This window comes from Geotrypetes seraphini, chromosome 17, assembly GCF_902459505.1.
Source record: "Geotrypetes seraphini chromosome 17, aGeoSer1.1, whole genome shotgun sequence".
NCBI lineage: Eukaryota > Metazoa > Chordata > Amphibia > Gymnophiona > Dermophiidae > Geotrypetes > Geotrypetes seraphini.
Window position 1 is genome coordinate 40280457 of NC_047100.1, and position 24742 is coordinate 40305198.

Sequence of the window (24742 nt, forward strand, 5' to 3'; positions counted from 1 at the left end):
TAAGAATGACTTTTGTTTTATTGTTTTATTGATTTGCGGTTGCATGGTGCAGCATCTGTCGATAGTTATTCCTAGCCAGGCGTGCCTCGTGGAAGAGGAAGGAGAGGAGAGTGAGACACCAGCACCGGCAGGAAGCGGAGGAGAAGGGCTGCGGAAGGGAGACTAGCAGCCGGGAGACCAGCAAGCCTAGGGGTAGCGGCGAGAGGTAGCTCCGCCCCCCCTCAGCATCATCGGACAGACTCCCCCTTAAAAGGGGAGGAGTCAACGGCGCGAGGCAAGAGATCGCTCACCAGCCAGGCGTGCCTCGTGGAAGAGGAAGGAGAGGAGAGTGAGACACCAGCACCGGCAGGAAGCGGAGGAGAAGGGCTGCGGAAGGGAGACTAGCAGCCGGGAGACCAGCAAGCCTAGGGGTAGCGGCGAGAGGTAGCTCCGCCCCCCCTCAGCGTCATCGGACAGACTCCCCCTTAAAAGGGGAGGAGTCAACGGCGCGAGGCCGTTCGGCGCGCGGCGAAGGCGAGCGGCAAAGGCGCTCGCCTTAGCGAGAGCGCCTTTGCGAAGGGCCTTGCAAGGGACGAGTATCTACTATCAAGAACACCGAGGAGGACTGAACGGTAAGGAAGCGACAAACACAGAAGGTAAGGAAGAGACAGACGCCAAAGGAACAAATCCACACATACAATCAAGGTGAAGTAGAGCGGAGACAGCACACACAAAAGAGACAGCAAGGCAAGCAACATAAGGAAGCAGCAGGCAAGGGACACAAGCACACACAAGGGAAGCAAGAAATGGAAGCCCAAGGAAGTCAGAAGGTGAGCTTTCCGGTCTTCTGTATCGGCTGCAATATGTATGACTACCTCCCTTCGGGGACCCAGGCATACATTTGCAATCGATGCATGGAGATGGATAGCTTGAAATATCAGGTAAGACTACTGGAAGGAACAGTGATGGAACTCGAAGACAGAATCCGAGCACAGGAGAAGATTCTAGTGGAGTACAGTCCAAACGACGAGGTCAAGGAACTAGAAATGTTCATAGAGGAAGCTCATCAGCACCACGTAGAGATCCCAGGGCTGGAAAACTGTACTCAGGAAACCGATGTGAGGAGAGAAGACACCCATGCAAACACAGAAGAGACCGAAGACGAGGTAGGAGACAACCGCACACCAGGAGGAATAGTGAGAGCACAGGAAGACATCGCCCCACCCAAAGAACAGGAAAAAATTTCAAGAGTATCATTGGAGGAAGAAGACTGGCCCTACTCCAAGGACGTGGACCAACGCCCCCCAAGGAACTCCCGAATAAAGAAGATGGGGATCATCGTAGGCGACTCCATCATACGACATGTGGACAGCTACACCGCAGGAGGAAGAGAGGACAGAGTAGTCACCTGTCTGCCTGGAGCAAGAGTGAAGGATGTGACCAACAGGATCTCCAGGATCATAGATGGAGCAGGGGGAGAGGACACCGCTGTACTTATCCACGTGGGAACAAATGATGTGAGCGGGCGGAAGTATGACAGGGAAGAGCTGAAGGGCCAGCTCCGCTCTCTCGGAAGACAACTGAAGATCAGGGAGGTGAAGGTGGCCTTCTCTGAGATCCTCCCAGTACCAAGAGCGGATGGAAAGAGACAAGGGGAATTGCAAGTAATCAACGCCTGGATGAGACGATGGTGCGAAGAAGAAGGCTTCGACTTCGTGCGCAACTGGACGGCGTTCTGGGGAAAAAGCAAGTACTACAGAAGGGACGGACTACACCTCAACAAGGAAGGAGCAAGAGTTTTGGCAGGCAACATGAAGAAGGCAATCGAGAAGGCTTTAAACTGAAAGACAGGGGAAAGCCGACAGTCGACCACCGGTCGATGGTACGGATAGCAGGATGCCCCGACGAAGAAGCCAAGGACAACTACACCTACACAAGAGAAGACGACCTCACAGCCAATAAGGGAGAAAAAGCAGGAAGGGACAACTCAGACACAGGAGGGGACGACCACACAGTAAACAAAGGTGATAACACAGGAGCAGTAAAGGATACCGTAATTGAAACTACAGGGAAGGCCAAGAGTAGAAGGTCCAAAAAGGTAACACGAAGGGAACTTAGATGTATGTATACGAATGCTAGAAGTCTGGGTAACAAAATGGGGGAACTAGAGACAATAGCAAGACATGACATATTGGATATCATTGGCATAACAGAAACATGGTGGAATGAAGAAAACAAATGGGACACAGTACTACAGGGATACAAACTGTATAGAAGAGATCGAGTAGGGCAGAAAGGTGGAGGTATTGCTCTATATGTTAAGGAGGGAATAGATTCTGTTGAAATGGTTACAACAGAAATGAAAGAGAAGCTTGAATCACTCTGGATCAAAATTCCTGGTCAATATGGCGCAGATACGAAAATTGGCCTTTACTATCGTCCACCAGGACAGGCAGAGGAAACTGACTCAGAAATGATGGAGGAAATCAAACAAGAATGCAAGACAGGCAATGTAATTATATTGGGAGACTTCAATTTCCCAGGGATAGACTGGAAACTAGCAACCTCCAACTGCGGCAAGGAAGCCAAGTTCCTGGAGGTGCTAGGGGATTGCTTCCTGGAACAAATGGTAAAAGAGCCGACAAGAGGCAACGCCACCTTGGACTTGGTCCTAAATGGCCTCACGGGACCGATAACAGAAGTGGAAGTCATAGTTCCACTGGGAACGAGTGATCACAATGTAATCAACTTTAAACTTGACATCGGGAAAGGGAAACATGCCAAAACCTTAACCACCACCTTGAACTTTAAAAAGGGTAAATACGATAGCATGAGAGCCATGGTAGAAAAACGACTCGAGAAGATGGTGGACAAACTTGAAACGGTTGATCAGGCATGGACCCTACTGAAAAATACTATCACAGAAGCACAAGATCTCTACATTCCGAGGATTTCCAAAGATCGGAGAACAAAGAGCAAAAGAGAACCGGCATGGCTTACCATACAGGTGAAGGAAGCCATAAAAGAAAAGAAGGACTCTTTCAAAAAATGGAAATGCATAAAGACAACCGAAGCCTGGAACAAACATAAAGATGATCAGAAGAAATGTCACAAGGCGGTGAGGGATGCAAAACAGGAATATGAGGAAAAAATAGCCCAGGAGGCCAAAAACTTCAAGCCCTTCTTTAGATACGTGAAAGGGAAAAAACCTGCAAAAGAGGCAGTGGGACCCCTGGACGACCAGGGAAGAAAAGGGTACATCAAGGAAGATAAACAAATTGCAGACAAACTAAATTCCTTCTTTGCGTCCGTCTTTACGAAGGAGGACACCTCAACAATACCTGAAGCGGAGAAAGTGTTTGCAGGAGAAATAGAAGACAGCCTCACCACAGTTGAAGTGGACTTAGACCAGATATACTATCAGATCGACAAACTTAAAAGTGACAAATCCCCTGGACCGGATGGGATTCATCCGAGAGTCTTAAAGGAATTGAAGTTTGAAATCGGAGAGTTATTGCAAAAACTTGCAAACCTGACAATCAGAACTGGACAGATACCGGACGACTGGAGGATAGCGAACGTCACCCCAAATTTTCAAAAAAGGATCGAGAGGGGAACCGGGCAACTATAGACCTGTTAGTCTTACGTCTGTCCCTGGCAAGATGGTTGAAGCACTGATCAAGGATAGCATAGTCCGGCACTTGGACGCATACGACTTGATGAAACCCAGTCAACATGGATTCAGGAAAGGGAAATCATGTTTGACTAATTTACTCCAATTTTTCGAGACCGTGAACGAGCAAATTGATAGTGGGAAGCCGGTGGACATAATATACTTGGACTTCCAGAAAGCGTTCGACAAAGTTCCACACGAAAGACTTCTCAGGAAACTACAAAGTCATGGCATAGAGGGGGATATACAAAGATGGATAGGCAAATGGCTGGAAAACCGAAAGCAGAGAGTGGGCATAAATGGGAAGTTCTCCGACTGGGAGAAAGTGACTAGTGGTGTACCCCAGGGCTCGGTACTTGGGCCGATCCTTTTTAATATTTATATCAATGACCTGGAGGAAGGAACATCCAGTGAGATCATCAAGTTTGCAGACGATACAAAACTATGCCGGGCAATCAGATCGCAGGAGGATCGAGAGAAACTCCAGAGCGACTTGTGTCGGTTAGAAACATGGGCGGAGAAATGGCAGATGAAGTTCAATGTGGAGAAATGCAAGGTAATGCATTTAGGCAATAAAAATAAGGAATACGAGTATACAATGTCAGGTGCAACTCTGGGGAAGAGTGAACAAGAAAAGGACCTGGGTGTACTGATAGATAGGACCCTGAAGCCGTCGGCACAATGCGCGGCAGCGGCAAAGAAGGCAAATAGAATGTTGGGCATGATAAAGAAAGGAATCTCGAGTAGATCAGAGAAAGTTATAATGCCGCTTTATAGGGCAATGGTCAGACCACACTTGGAATACTGTGTCCAACATTGGTCCCCCTACCTAAAGAAGGATATAAAGCTGCTGGAGAGGGTGCAGAGACGAGCAACAAAACTGGTGAAGGGTATGGAGAAACTGGAATACGAGGACAGACTTATAACACTAGGATTGTTCTCCCTTGAGAAAAGGAGACTGCGTGGGGATATGATCGAGACCTTCAAAATACTGAAAGGAATCGACAAAATAGAGCAGAGAAGATTATTTACATTGTCCAATTTGACACGGACTAGAGGACATGTAATGAAGCTGAGGGGGGACAGGTTCAGGACTAATGTCAGGAAGTTCTGCTTTACTCAGAGAGTGGTTGACACCTGGAATGCTCTCCCAGAGGAGATTATGACAGAATCGACCATCCTAGGCTTCAAGAGCAAACTAGATGCATATCTCCTTAAGAGAGGCATATAAGGATTTGATGGACTATAAATTACGCCAGGTGTACACCTGGCAGGGCCTCCGCGTGTGCGGATCGCCGGACTTGATGGACCGAAGGTCTGATCCGGAGAAGGCAGTTCTTATGTTCTTATGTTCTTATGTTCTAGCAGTTTTAGGGTGGTTTGTTTGGGTTAGTTGATTGCGTTGATTTCAATGTTGGTTATGGTTGGTATTTTGTTGTTTTCTAGGAGGATGAATTTCATTTTATCTGGGTTCAATTTCAGTTTGTGATCTTTCATCCAGGTTGCTATTGATTGTTTGGTATATTGTGTTCGTCATAGAGAGTTCAGGTTGATCGAAAGGTATGAGAATGGTAATGTCATCGGCATAGGTGTAGGAGGTTATGCCTTGTTTGTCCAGGTGAGAGCTGAGGGAGGCTGGTTAGAGATTGAAGAGAGTCGTGGATAGAGGGGATCCTTGGGTAACTCCGCAGGGGTTTGACCAAGGTTCAGATTTTTGTTTGTCTGATTTTACTCTATAGGTTCTTTATTTAAGGAATCCTTCAAACCATGTGTATACTTTATCTGTGATACCTATTGTATCCAGGATTTGTAGTAGAATGTTATGGTCCACCAAGTCAAATGCAGCGGTAAGGTCTAGTTGTATGAGCATCATTTTTTTTCCTGTGCTGAGATGTTGTCTGGCTGTGTCCAAGAGAGATCCTAGTAGTGTTTCCGTGCTGAAGTTGTTTCTGAAGCCGGATTGTGTGGGATGGAGTATGTTATGGTTTTCTAGGTAATTGGAGAAGAATTTGGCAACTAGTCCTTCTATTATTTTGACGTAGAGTGGAATAGATGCAATGGGTCTGTAGTTGGCTGTTTGGTCTATCGGTCCTTTGGGGTCTTTGAGGATCGGGGTGATGATTTCGCTGAGGTTGGTAGGGTAGTAGCCGTTTATTAGCGAGATTTGTATCCAGTTTAGAACAAGAGTGCGGAATTTTGTGCTGGATGTTTTTAGGAGATATGGTGGGCAGTTGTTGTAGTCACAGGATGCATGGCTGTATTTTTTGTAGTATTTGTTGAATTCAGGCCATTGTATGTTGGGGAATTGAGACCATATTCTGTCTACTGCAGTAGAATCTCTATCTATGGGGAGAATTGTGAATTTGTTAGGATGGGTGGAGGTGTCATTGAGGATAGCTCTTGCATTGGTAATTTTATTTTGGAAGTGTTCTGCTAATAGAGTGGCTGAGGGGGGGGTAGTATTGTTAGTGGTCAGGTAGGGTTTGGTGTCGGTTAGGGTTTTTAGAATTTGGAATAGTTTTTTGGTGTCTTGGGTTTCAGTGCCTATTAGGTTGGTGTAGTGTGCTCTTCTCTTGTCCTTTAATTGTGATTTGTATTGTTTGTTGATTTTTTTCCAGGTGGATTTTGTATGATAAATGATATTCATTTATTAACGCACTAGGCAAAGAATCATTACTAAGCATTTGATCAACATAATAATGTTGTACAAAAGCATGTGGAGAGCTCCAAGTAGCTGCTCTTCAGATATCTAGAAGAGGTACAGAACATAAATATGCTAGAGAAAATGAGGTAGCTCTTATTTTATGCGCTGTTACTCTTGGTGCAGGATAAACAGAACAAGAGTTGTAACAATGGAATATACAATCAGCTTACATAGAAACATAGAAATAGACGGCAGATAAGGGCCCACGGCCCATCTAGTCTGCCCACCTTAATGTCCCTCCCCTACTTTTGCCCTGTGAATAGATCCCATGTGCCGATACCAGTTGGAAAGAGTCCACTTAGACACTGGATGCCCCAACTTGTTAGGGGCTATAAACAGAAACAACTGAGAAGGATAGTTTGACTTTGCTGTTCTGCAAAGGTAAACTTGAAGAGCTCTTCTGCAGTCTAACGTGTATAGTGATGTATCCTCTGAAGTTGAATGTGGTGGAGGATAGAAAGTTGGTAAGACAGTTGGTCATGCAACAACACTGGGGTCTCGATGGGATCTGCCATTGGCCTTGGAAAAAGCAGTGCTCCTGTCCATCAGTCCAGTTCCCCCAGTGTCCAGGATGGGTCCTGTTCCTCAGCACTCTGGATCAGACATCATTCTAGTCATGAGGCAACTGAGCTTCCTCATGAGGAATACTTTGGTGAGTCTGATCCTGGATGTCTGATGTGGAACCAGATAAGATCTCAGAAGAGGGCTTCTTTGTCTACCAGCAGACCTGTCTTTACCTCAGGAAAGGAAAAAGTCCCCACCAGAGGAACTCTCCATCATTTTTGGGGACATGGCCAAGGTCATTCCATTTGATTTGGAAGTAAAGGATGATCCCAGGCTTGAGATTTTGAACATTCTTGATTGTGAGGATTCCCCTAAGGAGACCGTGCTCATGCACAGCATCCAGAGGCAGGCACAGAAGAAGACTCTGAAGACTCCTCGCTCTGCTGCAAGTTCCTTGGAAAGTAGACTTTATGTATAGAGTCCAGAAGTTTGCTGGATTTGATCAGCAGAAGCTTTTATGCCACTCTATGATAGTCAAATCTGCTCTCAAAAGGGCTAAGAGATCTAGAATTAACGTTATCAACATGACATTGAATATCTTGGCCAAATTCTGCCTGCAGAAGGCAGCATTTTTTTTTTAAACCCACTCACCACCACTGGCTGAATATTGACCAAGAAAACCTTTCTTTTTCAGCCACATTTGCGTAAAAGTTTAGGATCTTTGTCTTATATAAAAGCACACTGATATACTATATCCCCATTCAGATACGTATATATGGAAACCCACCAACTTAAAAGGAGCACATAGAAAAAAATGGACTAATGAAAGCGAGCCAACAAGGCTTCTGCAAAGGACCAAACGAACTTACTGCACTTCTTTGAAGGGCTAAGCAGCCAGATGGACAAAGGGGAACCCATAGACATTATTTATCTCGACTTCCAAAAAGCCTTTGACAAGGTACCCCATGAGCGGCTACTTAGGAAGCTGTGGAACCATGGGGTGGAAGGGGACGTATACAGATGGGTTAAACACTGGTTGGCAGGCAGAAAGCAAAGGGTTGGAGTGAAGGGCTACTACTTGGACTGGAGGAGAGTCACGAGTGGTGTTCCGCAGAGGTCGGTACTCGGACCGCTGCTGTTCAATGTATTTATTAATGACCTAGAAACAGGGACAAAGTGTGAAGTTATAAAATTTGCGGATGACACTAAACTCTGTAGCAGGGTTAGGACGGCGGAGGAGTGTGAAGACCTACAAAGGGACCTGAACAAACTGGAGGAGTGGGCAAATAAATGGCAGATGAACGTCAATATAGAGAAATGCATCTAGGGAAAAAGAACCCGATGTTCAGCTACAAAATGGGGGGATTAGTACTAGGGGGAAAGTAACCTTGAAAAAGACTTGGGTGTGCTGGTGGATACAACAATGAAGTCAACGGCACAATGCGCAGCAGCCTCAAAGAAAGCAAACAGAATGTTGGGCATTATTAAGAAAGGTATTACAACCAGAACAAAGGAATTCATCATGCCGCTGAATCGTGCGATGGTGCGCCCGCATCTGGAGTACTGTGTCCAATATTGGTCACCGTACCTTAAGAAGGACATGGCGATACTTGAGAAGGTTCAGAGAAGAGCGACGAAAATGATAAAAGGTATGGAAAACCTTTCATACGCAGACAGGTTAGAAAGGCTGGGGCTCTTCTCCCTGGAAAAGCGGAGACTCGGAGGAGACATGATAGAGACTTACAAGATCATAAAGGGCATAGAGAAGGTGGAGAGGGGCAGATTCTTTAACCTATCGGGAACCACAAGAACAAGGGGGCACTCGGAGAAATGAAAGGGGACAGGTTTAGAACCAATGCTAGAAAATTCTTTTTCACTCGGAGTGTGGTGGGCACCTGGAATGCACTTCCGGAGGCTGTGATAGGACAGAGTACACTACGGGGTTTTAAAGAAGGATTGGATAAATTCCTGATGGATGCGGGGATTGAGGGATACAGATAGAGGTATAGATAGGATTATGTAAGTGTATAGATAGATAGAGGAATAAAGGGGATTGAAGGGTTTTAGGCAAAGGATCACCTTACAGGTCATGGACCTGATGGGCCATCGCGGGAGCGGACTGCTGGGGACGATGGACCTATGGTCTGACCCAGCGGAGGCAACTTCTTATGTTCTTAAGGAAAATATGCACACTGAATATAAACACATCTGGTTTTAAAAGGAGGAAAAAGACCTCAGTAGTGGTTCATACGCATATATACAGAGAACAAATCCACCTTACATAATTTTAATCATCAGTCAAAAATTATCCATACCCTTCCAAACAAATCATTGCATATCTATAATATATTTTGCATATAATTTTCACCCACTCAACAATAATATATTCAATTAGAAAAGAACAGGGAGCTTATCTTATGCTAATGGAGTGGCCCATTTCACTTCTTCTGAGCCTCTTGATGGCCTGACATTTTTCTCTCTAGAATTTTCAGATATTAAAAAGATTTTATAGTCCCATTAATGATGTTGAGCTATACTTAAGTGGATAGTGCAGCTGGATATGTGTGTTTAGTTAAGCATCGAGACCTGACACTCGTTTTTAAAACGTATACTGTGATATTTTGAATGTCTATGAGAAAACAGAGTCAGATATCAGCGTGTAACAACAAACTTTTAATGATTTTGACTGGAGTTCCCATCCAACATATTACTAATAACTGGAAAGATCATAGTAGGCTTAATTTTAATTTTTGGTGGAATTCAGTATGTCATATATATATAGAATGGAAAGATCAATAGCGGTACAGAATGGAAATTATAAAAATTTTATTAAAATATGGGAGCCACTAACATTTCTGTCATGAATCAAAAAATAAGATTAAATATTGAACTAAGGCCAGTACTGGGCAGACTTGAACGGTTTGTGTCTGAATATGGCCGTTTGGTGGAGGATGGGCTGGGGAGGGCTTCAATGGCTGGGAGGGTATAGATGGGCTGGAGTAAGTCTTAACAGAGATTTCGGCAGTTGGAACCCAAGCACAGTACCGGGTAAAGCTTTGGATTGTTGCCCAGAAATAGCTAAGAAGAAAAAATTAAAAAATTTAAATTGAATCAGGTTGGGCAGACTGGATGGACCATTCGGGTCTTTATCTGCCATCATCTAATGTTACTATGTTACTATGATTAGATGCCATTTTTCTATTAATTATACACCATTTAGTATTGGGTGGAGGGAGGGTTTCAAATATATGATCTTATAATGAATAGAGGGATTTGAGGGAGGGTGGGGTGAGGGTTACATTTCTACTTATAAGTTATAATGATAAGATGTTCAAGTGCTCAGACTAATTGTGTTTATTATGAATATTTGTACACTTGATGAAAGTTTTAAAATGAATAAAGAATTAAAAAAAAAAAAAAAAAAAACAGTGACCATCACATCTGAATATCAGGTGTATTGTTGCTACTTTGCACATTACTGTGTTTCAAGAACCAATTATTTATCCCAGGACAAGCAGGCATGATATTCTCACATGTGGGTGACGTCATCTACGGAGCCCCAGCGCGGACAGCTTTTCAAGCAAACTTGATTGAAGTTTCAAGTTTGCTATGCTGCACCACACATGTGCATGCCTTCTTGCCCACTAGAGGGCGCATCCCCACCTCGTGGTCCTCAGTTCAGTTTTTTCCGCGGAGCCAGAAGCCCTGTGGAAATTGTGCTCTCTTCGATTTTGCCTTCTGACACCGCGGATGAGTGTTTCTTTCTCGGTTGCTGTGCTTAATTTGTTTTTTTATTTGTTTGTGTATCAGTTTTCGTCGAAAAAAAAAAAAAAAAGATTTTCCGTTCGGCTCCAGGGGCTCCCGGTAGCCGCGGCCGCGGGACCTCGTTCGTTCCCGGCCGTTTTTTGTGTCCATGTCCCGTCCCTTGACGGGCTTTAAAAAGTGCACCCGGTGCGATCGGCTCCTTTCGATCACCGATCCCCACCAGTGGTGCTTGCTTTGTCTGGGTCCTGAGCACCCGACCGACTCCTGCACTCGGTGCTCTACTTTTCAGCAGAGGGCTCTCCGCCGCCGTCGCGCTCGTATGGCAGAGCTCTTTGCTGTGGACCCCGCGGCGGGGAAGGCCTCGACGTCGGCCTCAGCTTCGACCTCGGTCTCGACTCCCTCGACCTCGCCCCGGGAGCCCGCTTCGTCGAAGCCTGTGTCCTCGACCCCGAAGTCGACGAAGGGTAAGTCCTCACTTCCTTCTTCTGTTCCAGCCTCGAAGAAGCCATCCTCGGGCTCCTCGACGGGGGCAGGTGGGTCGTCCTCGGTCCCGCCCCGAGCGTCGAAGTCGGGTGCCCCGCGGGAATACTCGAGACCGAGGTCGCCCTCGAGGGAGCACCCGCCGGCCCAGGATCTGCCGGCTATGATGGGGGTTCCCGTCTTTCAGGACTTACTCCATGCGCTCATTGCCTCGGAGCTGTCCGGTGCCCTCGCGCACCTCCAGCCAACTTCGTCCCCATCTGCCCCGGCTTCAGCAGCCTCGGTCTCGGTGCCCTCGACTTCGGCCCCCAGGGGGGCTTCGGCCTCGGCCCCGACCTTGCCCTCGACCTCGGTTGACCAGCCTGAGCGGAGCGTGCGGCCTCGGGACAAGGTGCGGAGGGTTCGAAGGATCTCTTCCTCGTCGAGGTCCTCCCGGGGCTCTTTGCCCTCGGGTCGGCCTCGGGCGAAGCGTCGGTCAAGGAAGCCCAAATGTCAACGGGCCTCTCCTCGACGACGCGGTCGCTCTTCGACGACCGGGGCGGAGACCCTGCGGGTCTCCGAGCTCCGCCTCGATAATCCGAGGTTTTTCCGTTCCTCCGAGGTTGAGTGTTCGAGGGACTCTTCGCCGAGACGGAAGGGGCGTGCCTCGGTGCCCCATACCCCGGGGACTTCCCGCAGGGGTTCCTCGGGGCATGGGCGGTCCCCGACCCCGTCGAGGGCGCTCGGTGCGGCTTCTTGGGGTTCGGGGTCTGGCACGGGTAAGGAACCTCGTTACTCCCGTGAGGCTTCTCCTTCCTTCTTGGCGACGCGGGCTTCTCGATCCCCCTCTCCGCCTTCGAAGCCCTCCTCCTTTTCTAGATTTGTGCTTGATATGGGGAGGGCTTTGGACCTTGATCTGGAGTCAGGTTCTCAATACACGAAGGAATTTTTGGAGGAGCAGGATTTGCCCTCTCCCCCCAGAGAGACTCCTCGACTCCCTCTCAATAAGGTTCTCCACCAGACCTTCCTGAGGAACTTGGACTCCCCTCTTACAGTCACAGCGGTTCCATCGAAGATGGAGTCTAAGTACCGCACAGTCCCTTGCAAGGGCTTCGATAAAGCACAGCTGTCCCACCAGTCGTTACTGGTGGAGTCGGCGTTGAAGAAGTCCCAACCTTCTAGGGTCTCTGCTGCGGTCCCCCCCGGGCGGGAGTGGCGGACCCTGGACAAGTTTGGTCGTCGCCTCTATTCCAACTCAATGATGGCTGCCAGGGTCCTTAATTACGCATTCACCTTCTCGTCCTATTTAAGGCAGATGGTGAAGGCGTTGCCCCGCTAATATGGGGTCATGCCAGATTTTCATAAGGGGGACTTTGGTACCTTTATGGCCAATTTGTCTCAGCTGTGTCTCTACCTTTTTCATGCAGTTTACGACGCGTTTGAGTTGGCCTCTCGTGTATCCGCCTTTGCGGTGGCGATGCGCCGCCTCGCATGGCTCCGTACCCTGGATATGGACCCGAACTTGCAAGAACGTCTGGCCAATCTTCCATGTGTTGGCTCAAGTTGTTCAATGAGTCCTTGGAGGCGGCGACCAAACGCTTGTCTGAACATGAGCGCTCTATCGCCTCTTTGGTCCGTCCTAAACCCCGGGCCCCGCCCCAGAAGCCGTTTAGACCTCCTCTGCGGCGGTACCCGCAGAAATCGACGCCGGCTTTCTCGAGGCCTCCATCCCGGCGTCCCCCTCAGCAGGGCAGAGCGTCCCAACCAAAGCCTCAGGCGCAAGGGGCGTCTAAACCAGCTCCATCTTTTTGACGTGATGCGTGGATGGGGGCGGGCCCCCTCCGCTCTGTCGAAGGACCCCCTTCCCATCGGGGGCCAATTGCAGGCCTTTTTTCCAGCCTGGGCTGAGATCACGTCGGACGCTTGGGTGCTCCGGATCATCTCCAAGGGGTACTCGCTGAACTTCTTAGCCACGCCGCCAGAACATCCGCCGGGGGCTTCTCTGGGCTGTCGAGACCAGCTTCCTCTTCTCCTGTCGGAAGCCAGGTCCTTGTTGAGCCTTCGGGCGGTGGAGCCGGTGCCCCCGAACCAAAGGGGACGGGGGTTTTACTCCCGTTACTTTTTGGTCCCGAAGAAGACAGGGGACTTGCGCCCCATTCTGGACCTCCGGAGGCTCAACAAGTTCCTTGTCCGGGAGAAGTTCCGTATGTTGTCCCTTCCAGTCCTGTACCCTCTGTTAGAGTCGGGGGACTGGATGTGCTCCCTGGACCTGAAGGAGGTATATACTCATGTTCCGGTGCATCCCGCCTTCCGCAAGTTCCTCAGGTATCAGGTGGGGGGGTTGCATCTCCAGTATCGGGTCCTCCCCTTTGGGCTGGCTTCGTCCCCTCGAGTCTTCACGAAGTGTATGGTGGTGGTCGCGGCAGCCCTGAGATCTCGGGAGCTGCAGGTCTTTCCCTACCTGGACGATTGGCTGATCAAGGCGTCCTCCAAGGAAGGGGTTATTTCAGCGACCCGACAGACTATCACCTTCCTTCAACGTCTGGGATTCGAAGTGAACTTTCCCAAGTCTCAGTTGTGCCCGGCTCAATCCCTTCAGTTTATCGGGGCCGTGCTGGACACGGTTCGCCTCCGTTCGTTCCTCCCCCCGCCAAGGTTGGAGGCCCTGCTTCGATTGAGTCGCCAGGTTTCGCTCCTGCCCTCAGTTTCGGCACAGCGCCTGATGGTTCTGCTAGGCCACATGGCGTCGACGGTCCATGTCACTCCGTTTGCACCTGAGGCTTCCTCAGTGGACCTTGGCCTTCCAGTGGCGTCAGGATCGGGACCCAGTCTCCTCCCCTATAACAGTGACTCCTTCCTTGAGACGCTCGCTCCGTTGGTGGACCAACTTTTCCAATCTTTCCGGGGGTTTGCTCTTGCTCGTCCCTCCGCATCGCAAGGTCCTGACCACGGACTCTTCGGAGTACGCGTGGGGGACTCATCTCGACGGTCTGCGGACTCAAGGTCTATAGTCAGCGGAGGACCGTCTTTGTCACATCAATGTGTTGGAGCTTCGTGCCATTTTTCTGGCTGCTCGAGCGTACTGCCACCTGCTACACGATCAGGTAGTCCTCGTGCAGACGGACAACCAGGTGGCCATGTATTATGTGAACAAACAAGGGGGAACGGGCTCTTGGTCCCTATGCCGGGAAGCCCTGCGCCTTTGGGAATGGGCGGTCTCCCAGAACATCTTCCTGCGTGCGGTTTACATTCAGGGAGAGAAGAATTGTCTGGCCGACAAACTCAGTCGTCTTCTCCAGCCGCACGAGTGGTCGCTAAACTCCCGAGTTCTGCACGAGGTCTTCGACCGCTGGGGGACTCCTCAGGTGGATCTGTTTGCCTCCCCGGAGACTCACAAACTGCCCCTTTATTGTTCTCGGATGTACTCCCCGGACCGTCTCGAGGCCGATGCCTTTCTTCTCGACTGGGGAGGGAGGTTCCTTTATGCGTTTCCTCCTTTCCCTCTGATCTTGAGGACGTTGGTTCATCTCAAGTCGTCCGGAGCCACTATGATTCTCATTGCGCCTCGTTGGCCTCGTCAGCACTGGTTCTCCCTGCTCCTTCAACTCAGTGTCAGGGAGCCTCTGCTTCTGCCTGTTTTTCCCTCTCTGCTGTCTCAGAGTCGGGGGTCGCTGTTACATCCCAATCTTCAGTCTTTACATCTGACGGCTTGGTTCCTTTCCCCTTGACTTCACAGGTTTCTCAGTCTGTGAGGGAGGTTCTGGAGGCCTCGCGCAAGGTCTCGACTCGGCTTTGTTATTCCCAGAAGTGGACCAGATTTTCTTCCTGGTGTTCCTCGAACCATCTGGATCCGAGTTCGGTTCCGGTGTCTTCGGTTCTGGAATATTTATTGCATTTGTCCAAGTCTGGGCTGAAGACGACTTCCATTAGGGTGCATCTTAGTGCTATTGCTGCTTTCCATCGGCATCTCGAGGGTTGCTCTCTCTCTCTTCATCCTCTGGTGATTCGTTTCATGAGGGGTCTAGTGAATGTTAATCCTCCTCTGAAACCTCCTCCTGTAGTTTGGGATCTTAATGTGGTTTTGGCTCAACTGATGAAGCCTCCCTTCGAGCCTATTGACAAATCTCTTCTTAAGTTTCTCACTTGGAAGGTGATCTTCTTGCTTGCGCTCACGTCCGCTCGTCGGATTAGCAAGCTGCAGGCTTTGGTTGCGGACCCGCCCTTTACTGTGTTCCATCATGACAAGGTGGTTCTTCGCACCCATCCTAAATTTTTACCTAAGGTTGTGTCTGATTTCCACCTCAATCAGTCCATTGTTCTTCCGGTGTTTTTTCCGAAGCCCCACTCTCATCCTGGGGAAGCGGCGCTTCACACGCTTAACTGTAAGAGAGCGTTGGCTTTTTATCTTCAACGCACCAAGTCTCATCGGAAGGTTCCTCAATTATTTTTGTCCTTTGATCCTAATCGGTTGGGACGTCCTGTTTCCAAGCGCACCTTGTCCAACTGGTTGGCTGCTTGTATTTCTTTTTGCTATGCTCAGGCTGGTCTCGAGCTTCATGGTCGGGTCACGGGACATAAGGTCCGAGCGATGGCAGTTTCTGTGGCGTTCCTCCGGTCTACTCCGGTGGAGGATATCTGCAAGGCTGCCACTTGGTCTTCGGTTCATACTTTCACCTCCCACTACTGTCTGGATTCGTTGTCCAGAAGCGACGGCCGGTTTGGCCAGTCGGTTTTACGTAACCTGTTTTCCTAAATTGCCATCCTCCCACCTGCCCTTTTTTGGTTGGCTTGGAGGTCACCCACATGTGAGAATATCATGCCTGCTTGTCCTGGGATAAAGCACAGTTACTTACCGTAACAGGTGTTATCCAGGGACAGCAGGCATATATTCTCACAACCCGCCCTCCTCCCCGGGGATGGCTTCTTTGCTGGCTATGGAACTGAGGACCACGAGGTGGGGATGCGCCCTCTAGTGGGCAAGAAGGCATGCACATGCGTGGTGCAGTGTAGCAAACTTGAAACTTCAATCAAGTTTGCTTGAAAAGCTGTCCGCGCTGGGGCTCCGTAGATGACGTCACCCACATGTGAGAATATCTGCCTGCTGTCCCTGGATAACACCTGTTACGGTAAGTAACTGTGCTTTATCTTTTATCCTTTTGATTGCTTTAGAAATTACTGATTTCAATTAAGCAAGGAGATCATAGTAATAACTTTTTCCCATACTAAGAATTATTACACAGGCCAACAAAAAACCTTTTTCTTGGTGCCTAGGGTTTTTGACCTGTTTCTGGGGTTATTTGGGGCACTGATTCAGAAAATTGCGTTGGATAGTTTCCTAGATACAGCTATGAGATAGTAGATATGCCTTTGGGATAGTAGAGCCAAACATAAACATTGGGCAAAAAGAGATAGGCCTCCAAGGGAATATATGGTGCATTAAATACATAGCGCATATGTTACCTGGACTTTACCATGGAAAAACTGAAGGCAAGAATTTTCGATGGTCCATAGATCAGACAACTTATAAATGACCCACATTTCATAGCATCAATGAATGAAATCGAATCTTCATTTGTTCTTGTTGTGAAAAACTTTCTTGGCAATAAGAAGTCAGACAACTACACACAGTTAGTAGAAGATATGTTCTTTCATTTCAACAAGCTTGGCTGTAACATGAAGATTAGTCCATTATCTGCAGTCACTTAGATTGCTTTCCAGAGAGCGAAGAGCAAGGTGAAAGATTTCACCAAGACAAAAAAACAATGGAAGCCAGATATCAAGGAAGATGGGATGCACACGTGATGGCAGACTATTGCTGCAATCTTATGTGAGATTGTCCTGGCAGATCCCACTCTTGGAAGTCTTACAAAATGAGCTTCTTGTGTGTCGAATGACTTGTGCTTTTGTATGAAATAAGTAGAATTTCATGTTGTACACTTTTTTCTTTTAATTTTTAATATGTATCTTTCATGCTTAAAAGACGTTAATTTAAACACTAAATATCCTGATTTTTTAATGGGTGAGCATCAGACTGAAGAGTGGTGTATGGCACTTGTTCTGCATCTCAAAAACTAGAGCTGAAAGGAGAAAACTGGTGCCATTTTCGGAATCAGCAGGTCAAATATACCCAGAAACAAATCAAACATTTGAAGTACCAAAATGAGTGTTGACCAGTGTTATTCTTGAGGTTCAAACACTTTCCACTGTAACCTGTTTCTAAATTAAATGCCTTGATTTGATCTCCAGCTTGAATTCTAATCTTGAAACAGTGCCTAATAAAAATAGGTCAGCGTTTCAAATGTCTTCCCTTTTTCTTTCCACCTATAGCAAGCTCTGCGCGAAGCCCAGGAGGATCTGGATATCACACAGAAAATCTTGGATACAGCCAAAGCTAGACTGAATGACGTAGAAATTGGAATTGCCTTACTTGAAGCCAAATATAAGGCTTGCGTGGCCAAGAAGGAGGAGCTGGAGCAGAAGTGTGACCAATGTGAGCAGAAGCTGAAGCGAGCTGACAAGGTATGGAAGGGAATCAGTGTAAAAGACTTTCTCCTAGACTGTTTTAAAAAAAGAGCTCTTGGGCCATAGTCTAATGCAGTATTATCCCAGGACAAGCAGGCAGCATATTCTTAACACATGGGTGACGTCACCGACGGAGCCCTCGGTACGGACCTTTTTAACTAGAAGTTTCTAGTTGGCCGCACCGCGCGTGCGCGAGTGCCTTCCCGCCCGACGTAGGAGTGCGTGGTCCCCAGTTTCTTCGTTTCCGCGGAGCGAAGAAGACGCGTGTGTTTTTTCAACGGCCGTTGAAACCACTTTTTGCCTTCCCGCTCGCGCTTTTTTCCTTATTTTTTCTTTCTTTACCTTCGGGTTTATTTTTTCTTTGATTTGCAAAAAAAAAAAAAAAAAAAACTTTGCTTTTTCCCTTTTTTCTTTCGTTTTGCCCCGGTGGGGCCTGTTGCCATTATACAGGCCTCGGGCTTCGATTTTGCGGAGGCTATCTTCCCCTTCATGCCCCCGCAGGTCGGTTTTAAGAAGTGCCAGCGGTGTGCACGCCCGATCTCCTTAACTGACCCACACAATTGGTGTTTGCAGTGTCTGGGTCCGGAGCATCGGGCGGATTCCTGCACCCGCTGTGCCACTCTTAAAAAGAGAACTCTTAAAAACCGAAGAATCCAACAAACTCTTCTCTTCGGTACCGAGTCGGCAATGGACTCCTCACCTTCAACGGCGGTACCTCAAAAATCGGCACCGTCGACCTCGACACCGACCGACCCCGCATCGGCGCCGCTGGCGCCAGGTAAGCCGGCTAAGAAGCCTACCTCTTCCCTCGAGCGCCCTCCAGCTACGGTGGCGACACCGTCCTTACCGGCATCGCACCGGTCCCGCAAACGCTCCGCCCCGATCTCGGTGAGTGCCTCGTCATAGGCCTCCTCATCGCCGGGGCGTGGAGCGGCATCTAAGGAACCGAAGAAAAAGAAAGCGGTTCCGATGCCACCCCTCGATGACCGTATCTCGGCCATCTTAAAGGCTCAACTCCAGGACCAGTTGAAGAAACAACTTGAACAACTGTTGCCCACTATCCTGGCACCGCTCCTTCCGGTACCAGACCGGCCCGAGCCCCGTACCGAGCCCCCGGTGTCCACCCCTTCGGTACCGGTGAACACCTCCATGCCGATCCTTTCGGCCCAACAACTTCATGGCGATCCAGTGGTTCATTCTCAGGCCACATTGGATCCTCCTCGGCACCAGGCGGTACGGCACTCTTCTCGGGACCGAGATAGACGCCGGTCGTCCTCCCCTGGTACCGTTTCGGTGCGCTCTGGAAAGTCTTTATCCAAGACTCGCCATACCGCGCCCTCCACCCCGGTGTCTCGACATGCACCAGAGGTCAGGGACCCTGACTTATGGGAGGACACTCCTCTCGGTACCGAGGAGGATCCCTCCTCATCTGATGAGGAACCATCGGCACCCGATGCCACCTCCAAACCAGAGCAGTCCTCTTTTTCTAAATTTCTGAGAGAAATGTCTGCTGCCCTGTCACTTCCTCTAGAATCTGACTCAAAAAAGTCTCAAGCCTTTCTAGAGGCCTTAGACTTTGAACAACCTCCTAAGGAGTTCCTCAAGCTTCCCGTGCATGACATCCTACGGGAAACGTTCTATAAAAATTTGGAAAATCCCCTCACGGTACCGGGAGCCCCCCGTAAACTGGACAACCTTTACCGTGTCATTCCTATTCCTGGATTCGACAAATCCCAATTGCCCCATGAGTCCCTTCTGGTGGAATCCACCTTAAAGAAGACTCAGGGCTCCAGTGTCTATGCCTCTACCCCTCCTGGCAGAGAAGGCAAGACCATGGACAAGTTTGGCAAGAGGCTTTACCAGAATGCCATGCTTGCCAACAGGGCAAACAACTATTCCTTCCATTTTTCTTTCTATCTGAAACATTTGGTCCAACAACTGTCTGCCCTCCAGAAGTACCTTCCTGAGCGCAAGGTCCCGTTATTCCAACAACACATCTCTGGTCTTCTCCAGATGCGAAAATATATGGTCCGCTCAATATACGACTCCTTCGAGCTCACCTCTCGGGCCTCTGCCATGGCCGTAGCCATGCGTCGATTAGCCTGGCTCAGAGTCTCCGACCTGGACATCAACCACCAGGATCGTTTGGCCAACGCCCCCTGTCTCGGGGATGAACTCTTTGGAGAGTCACTGGATTCCACCACCCAGAAACTCTCCGCCCATGAGACCAGGTGGGACACCCTAATCAAGCCGAAAAAGAAGGCTCCGCCTGCTCGACCCTATCGGCCTCAATCATCTTACCAGCGGAGGTTCTCAGCCAGGCCACTCAATCCGCCTCCTCAACAATCTCGGCGACCCCGTCAACAGCAGCACCATGCCCAGGCTCGATCTCAGGCCACTCAACCCTCTAAGCCTTCTCAGCCTGCTAAACAATCTCAGCCCTTTTGACTCTTCTCTCCAGGGCATAGCCAGTCATCCACCCTCGCTGCCTCTTCCACAGCCTATAGGGGGTCGTCTCACCATTTTCTCAAGCCGTTGGGAAGTCATCACGTCAGACCAGTGGGTCCTCAACATCATCCGCCACGGCTACTCTCTCAACTTCCAGACTCTTCCACCAGACAACCTTCCCGTAGAGTCTGCTTCTCACTCCTCTCAAACCCCCCTCCTCCTGAGGGAGGTTCAATCCCTCCTCCTTCTCAATGCCATCGAAGAAGTACCTCCAGAACAAAGGGGTCAGGGATTCTACTCCCGCTACTTCCTTGTACCCAAAAAGACGGGAGACCTCCGTCCCATTCTCGATCTCAGGGACCTCAACAAGTGTCTGGTCAAGGAAAAGTTCAGGATGCTCTCCCTTGCCACACTTTACCCTCTTCTTTCTCAACACGACTGGCTATGTTCCCTGGACCTCAAAGAGGCCTACACTCACATCTCCATCCATCAGAACTCTCGCCGCTACCTGCGGTTCCAGGTACTACACCACCACTACCAGTACAAAGTACTACCATTTGGCCTCGCTTCCTCCCCCAGAGTCTTCACCAAATGCCTGATAGTGGTGGCGGCCTTCCTCAGGTCTCACAACCTCCAGGTGTTCCCCTACTTGGACGATTGGTTGGTGAAAGCACCTTCATCTCAACTCGTGCTACAAGCTACTCATCACACCATCTCTCTCCTCCACCTCCTGGGGTTCGAGATCAACTACCCCAAGTCGCATCTGCTTCCCACCCAGCGACTTCAATTCATCGGAGCTGTCCTGGACACCACGCTGATGAGGGCCTTTCTCCCCTCAGATCGCAAGCAGACCCTGCTCCATCTCTGCCGTCAGGTACTCATGCATCCCTCCATTCCTGCCCGCCAGATGATGGTCCTCCTGGGTCACATGGCCTCGACGGTGCATGTCCTTCCTCTGGCGCGACTCCACCTCAGGACACCTCAATGGACTCTCGCCAACCAATGGTCACAGACTACAGATCTTCTTTCTCATCCCATCTCTGTGACATCATCTCTTCAGCAATCTCTCCAATGGTGGTTGAACTCCTCAAATCTTTCCAGGGGTCTACTCTTTCATCTACCCCCTCACTCTATGATCATCACCACCGATGCGTCCCCCTACGCATGGGGAGCTCACCTAGGCGACCTACGCACCCAGGGACTTTGGACCCCACAGGAGCGTCGTCATCACATAAATTTCCTGGAACTCAGAGCCATGTTCTACGCCCTCAAGGCTTTCCAACATCTTCTCTGCCCTCAAGTCCTCCTCCTGTGCACAGACAATCAAGTCGCCATGTACTACATAAACAAGCAGGGCGGCACCGGATCTCGCCCCCTTTGTTTGGAAGCTCTGCGCATCTGGACCTGGGCAACGGACCGCAATCTCTTCCTCAGGGCGGTCTATATCCAGGGCGAACAGAACTCTCTGGCCGACAATCTCAGCCGCATCCTTCAACCTCACGAGTGGACGTTGGACCCTCCGACTCTGCTCTCCATCTTTGCTCGATGGGGCACTCCGCAGGTGGACCTCTTTGCAGCACCTCACAACCATCAGCTGCCCCAATTCTGTTCCAGACTCTTTTCTCCCCACCGTCTGGCACCGGATGCATTCCTGCTCGACTGGAGGGATCGGTTCCTCTATGCCTTCCCTCCACTTCCTCTGATGTTGCGGACCTTGTCCAAACTCCGCAAGGACAACGCCACCATGATTCTCATCGCCCCTCGGTGGCCTCGCCAACACTGGTTCTCCCTCCTGCTCCAACTCAGCTCCAGGGAGCCCATTCCTCTTCCTGTGTTTCCTACTCTACTTACACAGCAGCATCAGTCTCTACTGCATCCCAATCTGTCTTCCCTCCACCTGACAGCTTGGTTTCTCTCGGGCTGACCTCTCCGGAGAATCTATCTCAACCGGTCCGCCTCATTTTGGACGCCTCCAGGAAACCGGCCACTCTCCAATGTTACCATCAGAAGTGGACCAGATTCTCCTCGTGGTGTCTCCGGCATCATCAAGAACCCACCTCTTTGGCGGTGGAAACTGTCTTGGAATATTTGCTCTCGCTGTCCAACGCTGGCCTCAAAACCACCTCCATCAGAGTCCACCTCAGTGCCATCACTGCGTTTCACGAGCCTATCCTCGGAAAACCCCTCACGGCTCATCCTCTGGTTTCCAGATTTATGAGAGGGCTCTTCAACATCAAACCGCCTCTCAAGCCTCCTCCTGTCGTCTGGGACCTGAATGTGGTTCTCTCAGCTCTCATGAAACCTCCGTTTGAGCCTCTTGCCACAACTTCACTCAGGCTTCTTACCTGGAAGGTGCTTTTCCTAATTGCCATCACCTCTGCCAGGAGGGTTAGCGAACTGCATGCACTGGTTGCCGACCCACCTTTCACTGTTTTTCACCATGACAAGGTTGTTCTGCGTACCCACCCTAAATTCCTTCCCAAGGTGGTCTCAGCTTTTCACCTCAACCAGTCCATTGTGCTGCCCGTCTTCTTCCTTAAGCCTCACTCGCATCCTGGGGAACAGGCGTTGCACACGCTGGATTGTAAGCGTGCCCTTGCTTACTATCTTGATCGTACCAGAGCTCACCGAACAGCCCCTCAGCTCTTTTTGTCTTTCGACCCCAACCGTTTGGGTCGTCCTGTCTCCAAACGGACACTTTCAAATTGGCTTGCTGCCTGCATTGCCTTCTGCTACGCTCGGGCCGGTCTCTCACTGGAAGGAACTGTCACGGCCCACAGAGTCCGAGCTATGGCTGCTTCTGTAGCTTTCCTCCGCTCCACGCCCATCGAGGAAATCTGCAGGGCGGCCACTTGGTCCTCAGTTCACACGTTCACTACTCACTACTGTCTGGATGCGTTCTCCAGACGGGATGGACACTTCGGCCAATCTGTGTTACAAAATTTATTTTCCTAATGGCCAACCATCCCACCTCCCTCTTTGCTAGCTTGGAGGTCACCCATGTGTTAAGAATATGCTGCCTGCTTGTCCTGGGATAAAGCACAGTTACTTACCGTAACAGGTGTTATCCAGGGACAGCAGGCAGATATTCTTACGTCCCACCCACCTCCCCGGGTTGGCTTCTTAGCTGGCTTATCCTAACTGGGGACCACGCACTCCTACGTCGGGCGGGAAGGCACTCGCGCACGCGCGGTGCGGCCAACTAGAAACTTCTAGTTAAAAAGGTCCGTACCGAGGGCTCCGTCGGTGACGTCACCCATGTGTTAAGAATATCTGCCTGCTGTCCCTGGATAACACCTGTTACGGTAAGTAACTGTGCTTTTTGCTAAGTATGCTAAGTGGTGTTGTTTTAGAAGCTCTGTTTGTGTTCTGGATGTCTGGATTACATAGATTCCCAAATACCAATTTTATAAAGCCAGAATATGGACATCAAAAACTGTAGAGCATCCATATCGCAAGAGTGTGTGGCCTGGATGCGTTTCGGCAGGTCTATGGAGGGGCCAAAATCTGGACATTCAACTCAGATTATAGAAGGGGAAGGGACATTCAAGTCTAAAACGATAGACATCCATATTTATACCTGGTACTTGATACATTCAGGTTACAGAAAGGTCCTCTGACGAAAGCACTTCCGAATATCTTTCCACCTTAGTCATCACTCTGGACTGAATTCAAAGATTGTTGTACACTGATACACGCAGAGAAAGACAGAAGGAAGTGTAGAATGGCCCAAGGTTACGAGCTGTAACTGTTAACCCATCCAGGAACAGGAAAATGCCTACTGTGACGTCCCTTATTCCCTTCAATGGAGAAATGCTTAATCAGAGCACCTTTCAGTAACCTGAATATGCCAAGTACCAGGTCTTGATACAGATGCCCATTTTTTGGACATAGATATCCCTTCTTCTAAAACTGGATTTGGATGCCCATATTTTGGACCCTCCCTAGTCCCACCTAAAATATGTCCAGACCATGCCCCATGCCATATGGACATACCGCAGTGTTAGATATTCATATCCTTCCTTTGTAAAATTGGAATTTGGACATCCATGCAATATGCCAGTTTTCAGATGTTCAGAACAAGAGCTTCTAAAATAACCATCATAGGCACATGGATATACAGCCTATCGAGAATAGGTATAAATGTATGGGAATGAAATACACACATGTTTTATAAACAACGCACATAAATCCTGACTTCACCCAAACTATGCTCCATGAAAAAGGTGATACTTACACTCAAGTTGAACCTATTTTAAAACAATTTTTAAAATACTATATAGCGCTTTATTCTTCTGAGCCTTTTTAGATAAAGAAAAAGATGGTTAGAGTTTTTGAAATTATTATTATTGTAACACTTGTAAGATGTAAAAATGAATAAAGAATTTAAAAAAAAAAGAAATTATTAGAGGGACCTAAAATTCCTGAACATATAAAAAGAAGTTTAGAAGAGACTATACCACTAAAAGAATTGCAAACAGCTTTGAAATCCCTTAGAGTTGGATCCGCTCCAGGTGGTGATAGTTTTACGGTACAGTTTTATAAGTCGTTTCAAAATACCCTATTGCCTTATTTATTAAATTTATATCAGACTCGACTAAATAAGGGTTGTATCACAGGCACTATGGCAGAATCTTTAACTATAGTTTTGCCAAAGCCAAATAAAGATCCCATTTTGGTTTCAAATT

General features: G+C 48.9%; 1 protein-coding gene across 6 annotated transcripts in view; it reads left to right on the forward strand.

The window, feature by feature from the left end:
* DNAH1 (dynein axonemal heavy chain 1) overlaps positions 1–24742 on the forward strand; it is an 813109-nt gene that overhangs the window by 648109 nt on the left and 140258 nt on the right. For all 6 annotated transcript variants that reach the window (XM_033926650.1, XM_033926656.1, XM_033926654.1 and 3 more), the window contains one exon: positions 17412–17603. In XM_033926650.1, the coding sequence (XP_033782541.1) occupies positions 17412–17603 (192 nt within the window). The remainder of the gene's footprint in view (positions 1–17411; positions 17604–24742) is intronic.